The sequence below is a fragment of the Heloderma suspectum genome, chromosome 3 (assembly GCF_057233095.1).
Source record: "Heloderma suspectum isolate Gila_16-S chromosome 3, 16-S_ref, whole genome shotgun sequence".
In the NCBI taxonomy this organism is placed as follows: Eukaryota; Metazoa; Chordata; class Lepidosauria; order Squamata; family Helodermatidae; genus Heloderma; species Heloderma suspectum.
Genome location: NC_139460.1, coordinates 96977991 through 96992346, shown reverse-complemented (window position 1 = coordinate 96992346; position 14356 = coordinate 96977991). Strand labels below are relative to the sequence as shown.

The window sequence follows — 14356 nt, the reverse complement described above, 5'->3', positions numbered from 1 at the left end:
TGCCATTATTTTACTTATGCTGAATTAAATATTTGTCACGGAACTGCTGGAGACAGACATTTTCGTTGTTTTAAACTTAAGAGCTTGGACTTTCCTCCTCACACTTGATAGGGACTTCTTTGGTTCCTCACACTGTTCAGAAATGTCTGTTCCAAATCTAATTAAGTAAGGACATCCATGTTTAGAGTAGCTTGTTTGTTGGTTCCTAATAACCATATAGGGCGCAATCCTATGCATGTTTAGACAGAAAAAGTCCTACAACTCCCAGCATTCCCCAGCCAGCGATACTGGCTAGAGAATGCTGGGACTTTTAGGACTTCTTTTTCTGTCTAAACATGCATAGGATTGCACCCTATATAGTTATTAGGAACCAACAAACAAGCTAGCTAGAAAAGGATGTCTTGCTAGTAGTGATCTGCAATGTTAGCCAGCATTATTTCCTTAAAATATCTTATTCTGTGCTTTTCCTTCTCCAAACCAAAGTGGCAGTCAGACCAGTCTTTGTAATAAGTAATAAGTGAATGCTGAACAAAGGGAGCATGGGAAGCAGCTGCCTGGATGTGTTTGGAAAGTCCTTGATGAATGCATGTGTTACACAGTACACACATTACCATTTTATTTATTCATTTACTTTATCCTGAAATTCATACCCACCAGACTAACCAACAATAGGCTATACTCCCCTACACTCGGGTGTAGGGGAAAATATGTGCAAGTCTCTATTTTGCCTGCACGATTTGGGTTCAAAACATGTTCATGCAGTTGCACAGTTTTCAGACATGGAACCTGTGTAGGTAAAATTATGGGCATCTGCTGAGGAGAGGAAAGGGGGCATTCCACGCACACACACCGCCTCCTGATGAGCCCTAATCCCTGTATTCACAGCTTGTTTGTAGTGCTGTAGAACCTAAGATAGAAGGCAAAATGTGCAGGCACTATTCTATCCAGCTGTTTTGAGTCAGCCCATCTTTCAGTGTTTTAGCTAATAAATTAACAGTTTATTAGATTTTTCCTCATTTTTCAATGCAATGCAGACAGCAAACACTTCTCCCATCCTGCCACCCATCCCTGTTCCCTCCCCTAAATTACAATTCCCCCTCTTCATATCATCCTGTATTGTTTAAAGATTTCCTCTATATAAGTAAAATCATTAAGCAAAAATCAGATAAATAAATAATTACATAGAAAGCAAAACAAATAAAATAAAAGGGTTTAGTGTCATGTATGTCTGTTTGTGGGCCTGCGGTGGTTTTGCAGTGGATCACATTACTCCGCGTTTAATTCAAGAAAATTTCCCCATATTAATCAGAATCTATTTCCTTTTAGTAATTTGGTGTATTATACCTTTTTTCTTGTGTGGCTAAGGTCAAAAGATCTTGAATCCAATTGTGTGATTTGAGATTTTATTTGCTTTCCATTCTTGTAGAATAATATGTTTAGCCATTAGTATGGCCTTACTAAACCCTGCAGCATGCTCCCTCTGCCAAGTCCCATTTGACCATAATGTATCCCACTAAGGCATGGGCTAATAAATGATGTCATAGACAATGATCAGCACACCCATTGTCTGTTGAAGGAACGTCCTGGTTCATTTTTAAGCCACTTTTTGGTCTTCCCTGGTGGAGAAATGATCACTGCTCCATATAAAATAATTCAGAAGGCCAGGGTTTTAGAGTAGCTCTGATTGGCAGTAGTGTGTCTACCCTAAAAGAAAAGGTAGCAGTAAAGACAGGAGTTCATGATCTTTCTAACTCGGGTCTTACTTCATTCAAAAATAGAGTTATTTCTCCACCATCACCACCGCCCCCGAGTTCACAGATATTTAAAAAATTGCCCTGGCAATGCAGATAAAGTCCATCATGATTATATCCATATTGCAGGGGTGGCTATGGGTGAGAAAGAATGAGTTATGCCAGCTCTGCAAAGTGGTCCAGTGTTGTTATCCCCATTTTGCTGGGGGGAAAGGAGAGTTAGAGCAGTGTATGACAACAATCCTACCATGTATTCCAGCATTGTTATCCAGTCTCTTGGTGTGTTAGGGTGTTGTTGTTTTTTAGGGAACTGCAGTGGTGGGGGGCCATGAAATTGATTGTAGCGCCATCAGTTAAGGGATGAAAGGAGTGAGAAAAATGTAATTGAGGTTTTCAGGCATGGATGGAAATATGTTGTCTGGACACTAGGTTTATTTAGAAACAACAGTGGGGTAACCCTGGTGTACAAAGTTCTCAGAGGAAGACCTGATGCGCAGGCCTCAGTCACCAAATCTACCAGAAATAATAGCCCTGTTCTCTGACCACACAAAAATTCTTGCAGACATCTTTGGGTAAAATGCCATGTGTGAAGTAGACCAAAGCCTGTGTGTTTGCACATACGTGAAATTGTTTAATTTATTGTGTCCACTAGATGTCAGCAAAGAACATATATGTGCTTCCTGATTTCACCAATCTATGTCAGGAGTGATACAGTATTTCAGTGTTGTGATGTAATGGTTGACATGAACAATGGCATGTGTTTGGGCTATTTTCTTATAACATGTAACATGGAGATAAATCTTCCTGGACTGTGAGAGCACGACGGCTTCTTCCCCACAGTTCTTCTAAGGAAAGGATTGAGGATTGAGCTTCTTATCTTGTAGGTTATAAGATTTGGACCGTTTTCACGTTTGAGACTTAAACCAGCATTGTTTAATATTAGTTCCCACCATAACTGTAAAACTTGCAATGGCAAAATGTATCTTTGATTTTTCTTCTGAATTCTCTCCCACGTTAACAGGATTTTATATACAATGATACAAGAAGCATGAGGAAGAATATGTCAAAAGAATTTGGTGTAAGGCCCATGAGTACACTAGATACTTGTGTTCTCCAAAATGGCTATGTGGGTTGCTGTTTATTTGCTGTGGAACTTTGACTTTTAGTACTGCTTGCTACATGCCCACAAACAGGCAAGGGCCATTTGTCCTGTCAGCTCCTGCAGAGCTAATAGTGGGATTTATTTTGTTTTGTTGCCACAACAGCAATTCTGTTAGGCTTTAAATAGTCTTTAAATAGTTCAGTATTGCAGGATATTGATCCTTATAACTTCTGACTATACCTTTTTTCTACTTCTTATTTTCTAGATAACTGGTGTTATCCTTCTTGCTGTTGGTGTCTGGGGGAAGCTGACTTTAGGCACATATATCTCTCTCATTGCTGAAAACTCCACTAATGCCCCTTATGTCCTTATTGGGACGGGTACCACGATTATTGTCTTTGGATTGTTTGGTTGCTTCGCCACATGTCGTGGTAGCCCATGGATGCTGAAACTGGTGAGTACGTCAGATAAGTTGGTGCTAGAATTCTGGAAATTGCTAAAGCGGGGTGGTGGTGGTGGTGTTAAGCTTAAATAGATGTTACCAGGTTTGTTATTGGGGCCGCGATGGCTTAGTGGTTAAGACGCTGAACTGCAGACCGGAAGGTTGGCAGGACAGCAGTTCGAGACCCGAGTGCTGTGTGACGGAGTGAGCTCCTGTCTTCAGTCTTAGCTCCTGCCAACCTAGCAGTTTGAAAGCAAGAAATTGCAAATAGATAAATAGGTACCGCCTCGGCGGGAAAGGTAACAGCGTTCCGTGCACCTCAGTGTTCAGTCATGCCAGCCACATGACCATGGAAGCATCTTTGGACAGCGCTGGCTCTTCAGCTTAGAAACGGGGATGAGCACCGCACCCTAGAGTCAGACATGACTGCTTGGGGACACCTTTACCTTTTACCTTTTTAACCAGGTTTCAGAGACTCGCATGCAAAGCAACAGAGTGTGATTGCATTAGTAGTAGTAGTAGTAGTATTCATTTAAGGAGATGTCAAAAAGGAAAGTGTTCCATTCCTGGGATAAGATCCTTGGAGTGATTTATATGAATAATCCCATAATGTAGGGTTGAGGTACACATTCAGAAAACACACACACATACACATGGTACAGTCCTTTGGGGTTTTGGAAGGTCAACAATACCCTGCCTGTAGAAAGGTAGCATGTTGGAAAGAAGCGTTCTAACTTAATATTCTTCCTGACCGGATGGTTTATGTGCAGGGAGACTTTTAATGTTGGGGGCATTGCAATATGTAATCGAGATTTCCATTCCGCATCACATTTTTTTCCTGAATATATATAGGGTCTTAAAACATAACTTAGAAAGAAACCCTTGGTAAATTGCAGGTCTCTATATCTTTAAAATAAGGGAAATAGTTCCATTTGCCAATAAGGTGCAAAACTGGATGTGTCTTCCTGGCATTTGGTAATTTATTTTCTTACAAATAGGTTCAATTCTAATTTCACAAAAATAGGTTAGAATCAGAGAATTATGGGGGCTAAGGTGCAATGATGTCAGTTACTGTCATTAAATATTCCAATTTGTTAAGATTTCCAGAGAAATTTTGAATTTTAAATAAACCATGTTTGTGGAAGAAACAACTGAGTTAAACAACCACAGTGTGTGTTTTTTTAGAAGTCCATCAGGAGTAAATAATACTAAGGTTGCAATCCTATACACATTTTCCTGAGAGGAAGCCCCACTGAAACCAGGGGGGCTTACTCCCACACTGGTGGATACGATTGCACTGTAAAAGTACCTTGAGCCTCAACAAATTGGCATGCTTGTGTAAACGAGGTTAATGCAGACTAGTAGAAAGCAGAAGAGACTTTAAAAAATCAAATATGCACATTTGCTTAGGTTTCCATCACAGACACGGGAAAAGGAAAAATTGTGTTTATTGTCAAGTGCAAAAATAATAAGATAGATAGTGGTGAGGGAAAAACTACAAGCGTACCCAAATTTGTGTCCTTGGGTTGTCAGGGTTACTTCTGCTAATCCATAAACATTTTGGTTGCAGTCCTGAGGTCCACACAGAAGAAATCAACATGTGCATCCTGGCAGATTTTTGCAGAGTTTTCCCTGGCAGCAGCTCCCAGCTAGTTTGCTTGAGCAAACTGAGAATTAAACAAACCACCAGTGAGCCAGCTGGCAGAGAAAACGCTGCAGAAAGCCGTGAGTTTGCACACATTGTTTGCATGAGGCCCTGGAGGTCGCGGCCATCCTGTGAAAGCAAGTTCCAATGGATCAACTGCAATTCATTTCCATGCTTGGAATCATGGCTCAATTGTGATTTTAGTCCTTCCTTACTCTTTTTGTTTTAAATGTCTCTGAATAAAAATAAATGTTTATTTCAGGGTTTGTTTGTTGCAGATCAAGTTATGCCTGGTCTTTCTTCTTTGGCATGCTTCTACAAAACAAAATATCCCACCTAAGCTGAATCATCCCCTTCTTAGGGTTTTCTTTCTGCCCAAGAGATGTATGTTTCCCAGTTGTTTTGATTTAGTGCCCACTATATCCCAATGCATTCATTTATTTTAAACTGTTGATATCGTGCCTGATAGTCTCAGAGAAATTTACAAGGTGGGTTCCAAAAAAATGCAATAAAACATAATTTAAAATCCAATAAAAATACAAAGTCAATAAAACACCAGAATATAGCCTAAAACAATATAGACCATAAAAACAGCATAGCAGTACAATGTCAAGGCAGCAATATCTCTAGGGCTCAGGGAAAGTGACCATAGTTGCTTTCTCTTTGTCATGTTCACAAACGCCCCTATAAGATAGGTATTATTATCCCCCCCTTTTTTTTACAGATGGGGCAGAACAGTGTATCTGTTTACCTCTATATTTTACAAAAGAGCTTGCCTAGATGGTTTAGTTTATGTGCTTTCTTGAAAAGACTTAATGCCAAAATTAACCAAAGTAGTCCTTCCTCGTAGCTTGTGTTTATTTTGATCATCTGATCTGAGTTGGCCCTAACAAAGTTGGTGTTGTCAGATATCCATACCAGCAAGTTAAAATGTTATACAGGCATGGGCTGAGAGCTTTATTCCTACCCAATGCAACCCCACCTGAGAGTTCAAAATCTGCACAAAGCAGAAAACATAAGTTCGCCAAAATTAAAATAAAGGTAGTTATTAGTCAGATGGCTTTGAAAGAGGATTAGCCAGATTCATGGAGGATAAGGCTACCAATGTCTACTAGTCATGGTGGCTCTATACTGCCTCCAAGATCAGAGGCAACATGCCTCTGAATGCCAGTTGCTTTGGAGCATGAGTGAGAAGGGGGCTATTACACTCCTGTCCTGCTTGTGGGTTTCCCTTAGGTTGGCCACCATGGGGAATAGATGCTGGACTAAATAGGCTTCTATGTCTAATCCAGCAGGGATATTTTTATATTCTTATTATAGAGAAGTTTACACAGATAGTTTAAACTACGATCAGGAGGAGAGGTCCTCTTATGCATCAGTAACTGGTTAAAGAACAGAAAGGAATAAATGGACAGTTCTCTCAGTGGAGGGATGTAAACAGAGAGATCCCCCAAGGATCTGTATTGGGACTAGTGCTTTTTAACTGGTTCATAAATGAGCTGGAGGAAGGGGTGAGCAGTGAAGTTGCCAGGTTTGCTGATGACACCAAACGTGTGGTTAAAACAAAAACAGATTGCGAAGAGCTCCAGAAGGATCTCTCCAAACTGGGAGAATGGGTGTTAAAGTGGGAAATGCAGTTAAATGAAAGCAAGTTTAAAGTGATGCACAAGGGGACAAAAAATCCCAACTTCACATATACACTGGTGGGTTCTGAGCTGGTGTTGACTGAACAAGAAAGCGAACTTGGGACTGATGTGGATAATTCAACGAAAATGTTGACCTACTATGTAGCTACTGTGAAAAATGCAAATTCCATGTTGGGCATACTTCAAAAAGGAATTGCAAATAAAAGTGCCAAATATCATACTGCCCTTACACAAATTTATATTGTGGACCCTTTTGGAATACTGTGTATAGTTCTGGTCACTGCACTTCAAAAAGGATATTGTATAGCTGAAAAAGTGCAGAAAATGGCAACCAGAAAGTTCAAGGAGCAGCTCCCCTACGAGGAAATGTTACAACATTTGGGGCTATTTAGCTTAGAAAGAAGGCAAGAAAGGGAAGACATGATAGAGATGTATAAAATTATTCATGGTGTGTAGAAAGTGGATAGAGAAACGTTTTTTCTCCCTGTCTCATAATACTAGAAGCAGGGGTCATTGAATGAATTCAGTACAGATAAAAGGAAGCACTTCTTCACTCAGCACATAGTAAAACTATAGAATTTGCTACTGCAAGATGTAGTGGTGCCCACCAATTTGGATGGCTTTAAAGGGCTTAGACAAATTCATGGAGGATACGATAGTCACTGGCTACTAGTCATGATGGCTATATATTACCTCTAGTATCGTAGGCATTATGCCTCTGCATGCCAGTTGCTGGGGAACTTGAGCAGGATGGTGCTTTTGCAACCATGTCTGACTCATGGTATCTGGTTGGCCCCTGTGTGAACAGAATGCTGGACTAGATAGGCTTTTGGTCTGATCCAGCATGGCTCCTCTTATGTTCTTAGACTTCCATAATATGAGCTCACATTATCGTACACTGTTCCTACAGTTTTCTGCCCTGCAGTAAGGTAGAATTACCAAGCAGGACACAAGATGTACATGCATGTTATGAGAGCCCTTTGTTTTCAGGCCATTTCAGATGGCATTGGCCATATGTTCTCAGGGCTCCAGAGCAGCTCCAGCCTGGCATGTATTTTCTAAGCAGGCCTCAGGAGAATGAACCCTGGAGAGGGTGAGGGGATTCTGTTTCCTGCCTTCTCTTGACCTCTTTTTGTTTCACGTGCATGCATGCGCACGCATGCACACACACACACACAGGGGATATGGACCAATCTGTAAGTCAGAGGCCAGTTAGGGAAGGTTATGCTAATAGGGTTTTCCATTTCCCAAGCTAATGAAGAACATCAAATTATTACCTCAGGGTCATCCTGGCAAAGAATTACTTCATACATCAGAACTAGATAACGTCTGCCTAGTAACAGAAAGATTAACATTTGAATCTGAGATTCCACAGAAATGAAGAAATTCTACCTGACTCTCTACCGCTTTGGGGAGACTGTCCAGCAATTTGAGCAATTCCCCATAGCAATTCAGGACATTTGAAAAGGATTAGAAAATAGATGGAGGAAGAATCCTTAGTAGGTGCAAGGAAAAACAGTTTATTATAGTAAGCTCAATATATTTTGAGGGCAGTGTGAAAATAAACCTATAAAATGAGCTGGTCAATACATAAAGCTGAGCCATGGTTTTGTGTTACAAAGACGAAACACGGTGAGTCCTGGGTTTGCATGCCTCACCCTCTTCTTCCCTGCAGTGGCTATAAGAAGAGATCAGAAACTTCCACTTCCATTTTAGATTAACCACGGTTTAGCGTGAGGTCCAAACCCTAAACTGTGCTTAATCTCAACTACGGTTAGTATAAACAAGCCACAGTAAACACATATACCTACAGTTTGAAGTTGGCTTGTTTCCACTAATCATAGCTAAGATTGACCACTGTCTGTCAGGAATGAATGACACAAGCTGCAAAAAGGGAAGCAACATCTTCTCAGTTGTGCCGGAGGAGCCAGGGTTCATGCAAGCGCAAGGCTCATCTAGGCTCATTCTCAATGCTGAACCGTGGTTCAGTATTACATCAGAACCAGGCCAATATGTCACTGATGTGCAGTGCAGTCCTTACGCATGTTTACTCAAAAGTATTCAAAGGGGGTTTACTCCCAAGTAAGAGAGCACTAGATTGCAGCCTTAATCTGTTATACAGATAGATTATGTACAGATATTATAACAGTGTGTTTACTCAATGTCATGTTTTTATTTAAGATTTAAGTATTTCTGAATCACCCTTGTATGTTTTCATAGTGGCCCCTGAAGAATGGGATTATCCCTGAAACTCATTTGATTCACCGCAGTAGGCTGTTTTCCTAGCACGCATTGAGGGTTTCTCTCTTTCTTCTCCCACCTCAACTGCAATATTGAGGAGGGGAGGGAGGGCTTAATCATTTGACAGTCAGCTTTTTGCTGGCCTCATGTCCTTTAATATTTACATATTCTGTATTATCTGACAGTCTCAAAAACAGTTACTTTTGTAGCATTGATGTTTGTGTAGATCCAGTGTTCATTGCATTCCCATGTACCGCTGATTGTAAAAATAGCGAATGTGGGTGTGGAGGAGGGGATGCAGTGGCGAATCACGGCTAGTTGTTGTTTTACATTAAAAGATCTATGTATATTAGATGAAAGTCCTCTTCAGTGTGACAAACCTGTTCTATATACTTTTCTCCACCCCCCGGTCTTTTCTTTCAGTATGCCATGTTCTTGTCTCTGGTCTTCCTAGCTGAACTAGTGGCTGGCATTTCAGGATTTGTGTTTCGCCATGAGGTGAGTATAAATTACTTGCTGGTAAAGGTGGTGGCTGCATGGCTCTGAGCAGCTTTCGCGGAAGCCTCTTAGGGCACTGGGTATTATTATCTAGGTTGCCGAGTTCAGTAGTTCCATATGCATTCTGGGTGATGCAGATGTTTTACTTGGCAGCAAGGTGCGCAGTCCAAAAACCTGTTATCATTCCAAATGAAAGGATTTAGCTAAAGCTCTCCAGGCTTTTGCTGTTCAGTATTTACTTTTGAGCTACATTTCTTTATATGTTCATCATGTAAGATCTTCTTTTACCCTGTTATATATGCTGAAGGCTGCAAAATAGCTTAAATTCTTTCCATAAATGCTGCTACTTCAGCTAGACAAGCATTTGATTGTATAATGCAGAGAGGATTTCTAAGAATGCAAAGCCAAACTAAATTTGTTGCTTTGCTACCTTGTAAATCTTACTTATTTCCTGTGCTAAAAAGTCACAGCAAAGCTAGAAGGAGCAAGAGGGAGTAAAAATTGGGTTAGTGAGACACAATGAAATAAGAAAACAATTTGGGTCTATAATGCGAGTGTCTCTTGGCCCATTTCATATGTATTGTGGTATATTTCTCATAAGTATGGTTGAAAATTGTCTGACAGAAACATTATTCAGAGGATATAAGGTTAAAAAAAGGCCAGGCCCCCCCCCCCCCCCCGCTACTTTAGGTGTGTTCAAGTGCTTGGATAAGCTCACTGGAGTTTTTTTACTTACTTCCTCTAAAAAGCAGACCTCTGTGCCACATCTCAAGCTGCTTTTGAAAGACCCCTCAAAAGTTGTTTATTACATGTTGTTCGAGGTGGGGGTGGGGCTGTGGTTCAAGAAACACAACACTTCCTTTGGGAGTCGTCGTGTGGTTTTCTGAATCCTAGCCAAACAGTTGTGTTGAAATTCCCAGTGTTAATAAGATTTCCATTTGATTTCAAATATATCCCTTTCAGAGCTGTAACATTCTTTTGTTGGTGGTGGGGTTTTTTCCATGGCATCTGACTGACGGAAGTACTAACATTAAGAAGGATAGTTCACATTCCTGATGAATTCAAAGCAGAACGAATTACAGGAGATTCTACTTTTGCCTGATATATCAGCTGTCTTGCATTGTCTCATGGTACAGATCCCATGATTGCCGCCATTGTGATTACAGGGTAAATGTGGTCACATCCAGTAGGCGGTGCCCGTCCTACTGATGGTTACTCCTGTGCAGTTGCTGCTTTGGACGAGTGGGAAAAAGCTCAGAAGTTTTCTTCTGAAAATTGCAGATCTGCCACTTCAGAGTTCAAACATCTTTCGCTCTCTGATGTGTCAGAGCTTTTTGAGCCTGGGGGCATTCCTGACCCCAAAGTACCTTGTGCTGCAGTGAATCAGTGATTCTTGTGTGGACTGGCATTTCCTTTTTCTTCCCTTTTCTGCCTCCAATTTCACTGTCAGCAGGGAGCAAAAGGTACATTTGAAGCGGAATCCCTCTTACTTTCAAAGATATCGTTTACAACAATGACAGCTTCAACTTAGAATTGTACATGGTTTGTGGTTTTTAAAAAAACACATCAAAATTCTTCACTGTAATAATTTAGGCAGAAGAAAGCTGAATTACGAAAGCAGGAGAAGTGGTGCCAATTAAGCAAAGTTTCCCATGTGTGGTTCTTTGCAATACTTTTTCTGCTTCTTCTCATCATGCCAAGGGCTTAAGGAACTTTGCAGGGGCAAGGGACTGAAGATGCTTCCAGACCAGGCTTTTATGGTGCCATCATCCTGGGTCATTCATGGAAGTTTACAGGGCATCCAGATGTTGTTGTCTTCTACTCGTGATTTTCTTGTGTTTCCTTACAGCTACTTACTTCTGTCTTTTCTCTTAACGCAGAAAATCCATTAAGGGAAGGGTGAGCAACTTGCAGCCCTCCAGATGCTTTGGCTACAGTTCCCATCAGCCCTAACTAGCAGAGCCAGTGGGGAAGGAGTCTGGGAGTTGTAGGCAAAAACATCTGGAAGGCCACAAGTTGCCCACCCCTGCATGAAGGAGAAACTGACGGAAACGCTGCACAGTGCTTTGTGGTTGCTACCAGTAGAAACCCTCCATCTGGAAGCATCCTGAAAATAATCACTTCTGTCTTGCTTCTCCAAATTTAGAAGACATTGCCCTTGCATTTTCAAACTTATCTTTGAAGCCATAGAAGGGCTGAAAGCTTGCTTTTAAAAAAATCTGGGACTCTAAGCAAGCTGAATTCTGTCTGTGATACAAATTCCACATTTGCATTGTTGCTAGTCTGATAGTGTGGGGTGGTGCATTTTCAAGCAAATGGCTCAGTTCTCTAGAAAACCTAGTTAATTCAGAGAAATGAGGTTAGAAACTGCTATCAGGATAGCTGAATAGCCAGCCTGATCCCTTTGTCCCTTTCTTCCATTGCCATATTTCATTTCTGTTTTTCACCTGATGCCTCTGACTTCTTGACTCTTCCCTCTGCATAATGAATGGAAGATTTAACTTACAGCCCTGAGCAGTAAGTACCAACACAAAGAACTAGAGAGCGCTCTAAGATAACTTTTGTCATTGCTGAATGTACATTTGAGGAGGAATGACAGAAGTAACGTACTTCCTTCTTTTGCCCCTATTCCCTGTCTAAAACCATACATTCCTTTTAAAATCATTTTCCTGTTGTTGGCAGTGGGGTGGAGGAGACTCATTCAGGTGGAGAACTTAAGCACTGGAAAGTCTGTTCTGTGTGTCAGCCCAAAGTAGCTTACCATGTTGTTTAAATTCTCCTTTAGATTAAGGACACTTTCCTTAGGACATACACTGAAGCCATCCAGAATTACAATGGAAACGATGAGAAGAGCCATGCAGTGGATGACGTACAAGAGAGTGTAAGTTCAGGGTTGCTCCACCTAAGACCAAAGCTGATGCTCTTCTTTGATTGCAACGAGAGAATTGTAATGGCTCTAAATGTTTTCTGTGGATTCAACAGAAGAAATAGGTTGGAATTATCTACATAGCTGTTTTCCTTATTCCATTCACATCGTTTTTTCTACCTAGCACTGACATATCTCAGATATGTAAGACCTGGTTTTCACTACAGTAGCCTTTACTGGAAGCTCTTGCTAATTTTGAGCTGGGAGAATCAGATGTCTAAAGCAAGCTGTTTAGAAATGTAGTGCTTTTAAATGCCTATTTATAATTACTTGATATTTTAAGGACCATTTATTCTCAGTGTTAATGTTCAAGAGTAACCATTTTTCCTAACATTTTAATCTGTTTTAGGGTGCATGTCCCCAACCTGTGTTTCCGTGTCTTAGTTGATAAGCATTTTCCAAAGTAGCTCTTGAATGTTTAAGCCAGGGGTGCACAACCACTTTTCAGCCCGAGGTCCAAATTCCATTTCAGAGATACTCTTGGGGGTCATATTTCAGTGGTGGGTGGGGCCAAAGGCAAAAGGGGCAGGGTCAAAATACCAAAAGAACCAGCATATTTTAGCTTAAAGGTCTTGCTGCCAGTAACTGAGCCTTAGGAGAGGAGTTTCAACTTTTTAGAATGGGAAAAAAAACTGCACAAGGGCTGGGAAATCACCAAGGGACCAGTGGTTGAGGAGAAGGGGGTGGGGCCAGGGGAGAGAGGTGGGGCCATCTGGGGAACCCCAGAGGGCCAGAGTGGGACCCCAGGCCTGAGGTTCCCCACCCCTAGTTTAAGCCTTCCTATGTTATCTCTGTTCAAGAATCCCAGAAGTTTGATATAGTTGTTTATTGTAAAGGTGCCACTCTCTGGGGAAGGGCTGTAGCTCAGTGGCAGCAGAGCACGTGCTTTGCATGCAGAAGGTCCAGGAAGGTATCCCAAAGCCGCTTTTGCTAAAGGTGAAGGCTGCAAATCAGAGCCTTGCATATACAGGAGGCTCAAACTCCTCCTCTTTCTCAGTGTCCTCCTCTGCCTTTGTTGAATTTTAGACTGAAAGCTCAAGGCAAGGGCCTCTCCTTGAGTTTGCTGCTCTGTAACGTGCCATGCATACTGATGATGCTATAATAGGATGATGTTTTCAGAAAAGGGAGGGGTTATCTCACTTTTTGAGGTAATTATTTAGTTAGGAAAGGATCCAACAGTGTCAGGCTGCTAGCACCATTTAGATTGCACTAGTGGAAACCAACACTTATGCAACATCAGTAGCACTCGCTACATGGTGGGTTTCCCAGGAAATCCGTTGCATTGTGCTACTGACATTGCACAAGCATTGGCATTGCACAAGCATTGGTTTCCGCTTGCGCAACATAAATAGCTCTAGCAGCTGGACGCTGTTGGATTCTTCCCATTGGCTGAGGTGAAGAACACAAAATGTTCCCTGCTTTGGGTAACTGTGGACTAGATGGACCCTTGGTCTGATCCAGCATTGCTTTTCTTATGTTCTTAACTATTTTACTCTTATGGTCCTTCCTCTTTCTTTTTAGCTGAGATGCTGTGGTGTCCAGAACTACACCAACTGGCACACTAGCCCTTATTTTAATGAACACGGCATCCCCATAAGCTGTTGCATGAACACTACTGACTGTAATCCTCTGGACCTGCGCAACGCGACCATTGCTCCTACCAAAATAAACCAGAAGGTATGGGCCCCTTTGGGTACTTGTATATTTTTTTCATGTGGTTGCTCTGTAACGAGATGAGAAATGTACTGAAAAGATGACGCCTGGAGAATGGGCAGCCATCTTACCCTTTCAGCCAGCTACTTGGCAGCATTCTAGAGCTGATGTTTCTCAAATACCAGCAGAAAAGAGATGTTTCTCATATACCTCCATTAATTGCCTCTACCAGTGATTTCTGACCTAACTTTCCATACCCATAACTCTCATCATGGGTAAAACTTCCTCCATAGAGATAGGGCTGACAAAGCTGAAGAATGCAGCTATAGATTCAGATAACCTTGATAGTTATGTCAGTCATGACATCTTCCTCATCTGTGCTTCCTGCCCCCCTGCATTTATCAACTCGTCTTCTGAAAGGTGTGTCATCTACTGGAATGCTAATGGACTGC

General features: G+C 41.4%; 1 protein-coding gene across 1 annotated transcript in view; it reads left to right on the top strand.

Moving 5' to 3' along the window:
• The window catches only part of TSPAN7 (tetraspanin 7), a 145262-nt gene that overhangs the window by 110889 nt on the left and 20017 nt on the right, over positions 1 to 14356 (top strand). The window contains exons 2-5 of the mRNA XM_084843937.1: positions 3119 to 3307; positions 9251 to 9325; positions 12111 to 12206; positions 13773 to 13928. Of these exons, the coding sequence (XP_084700063.1) occupies positions 3119 to 3307; positions 9251 to 9325; positions 12111 to 12206; positions 13773 to 13928 (516 nt within the window). The remainder of the gene's footprint in view (positions 1 to 3118; positions 3308 to 9250; positions 9326 to 12110; positions 12207 to 13772; positions 13929 to 14356) is intronic.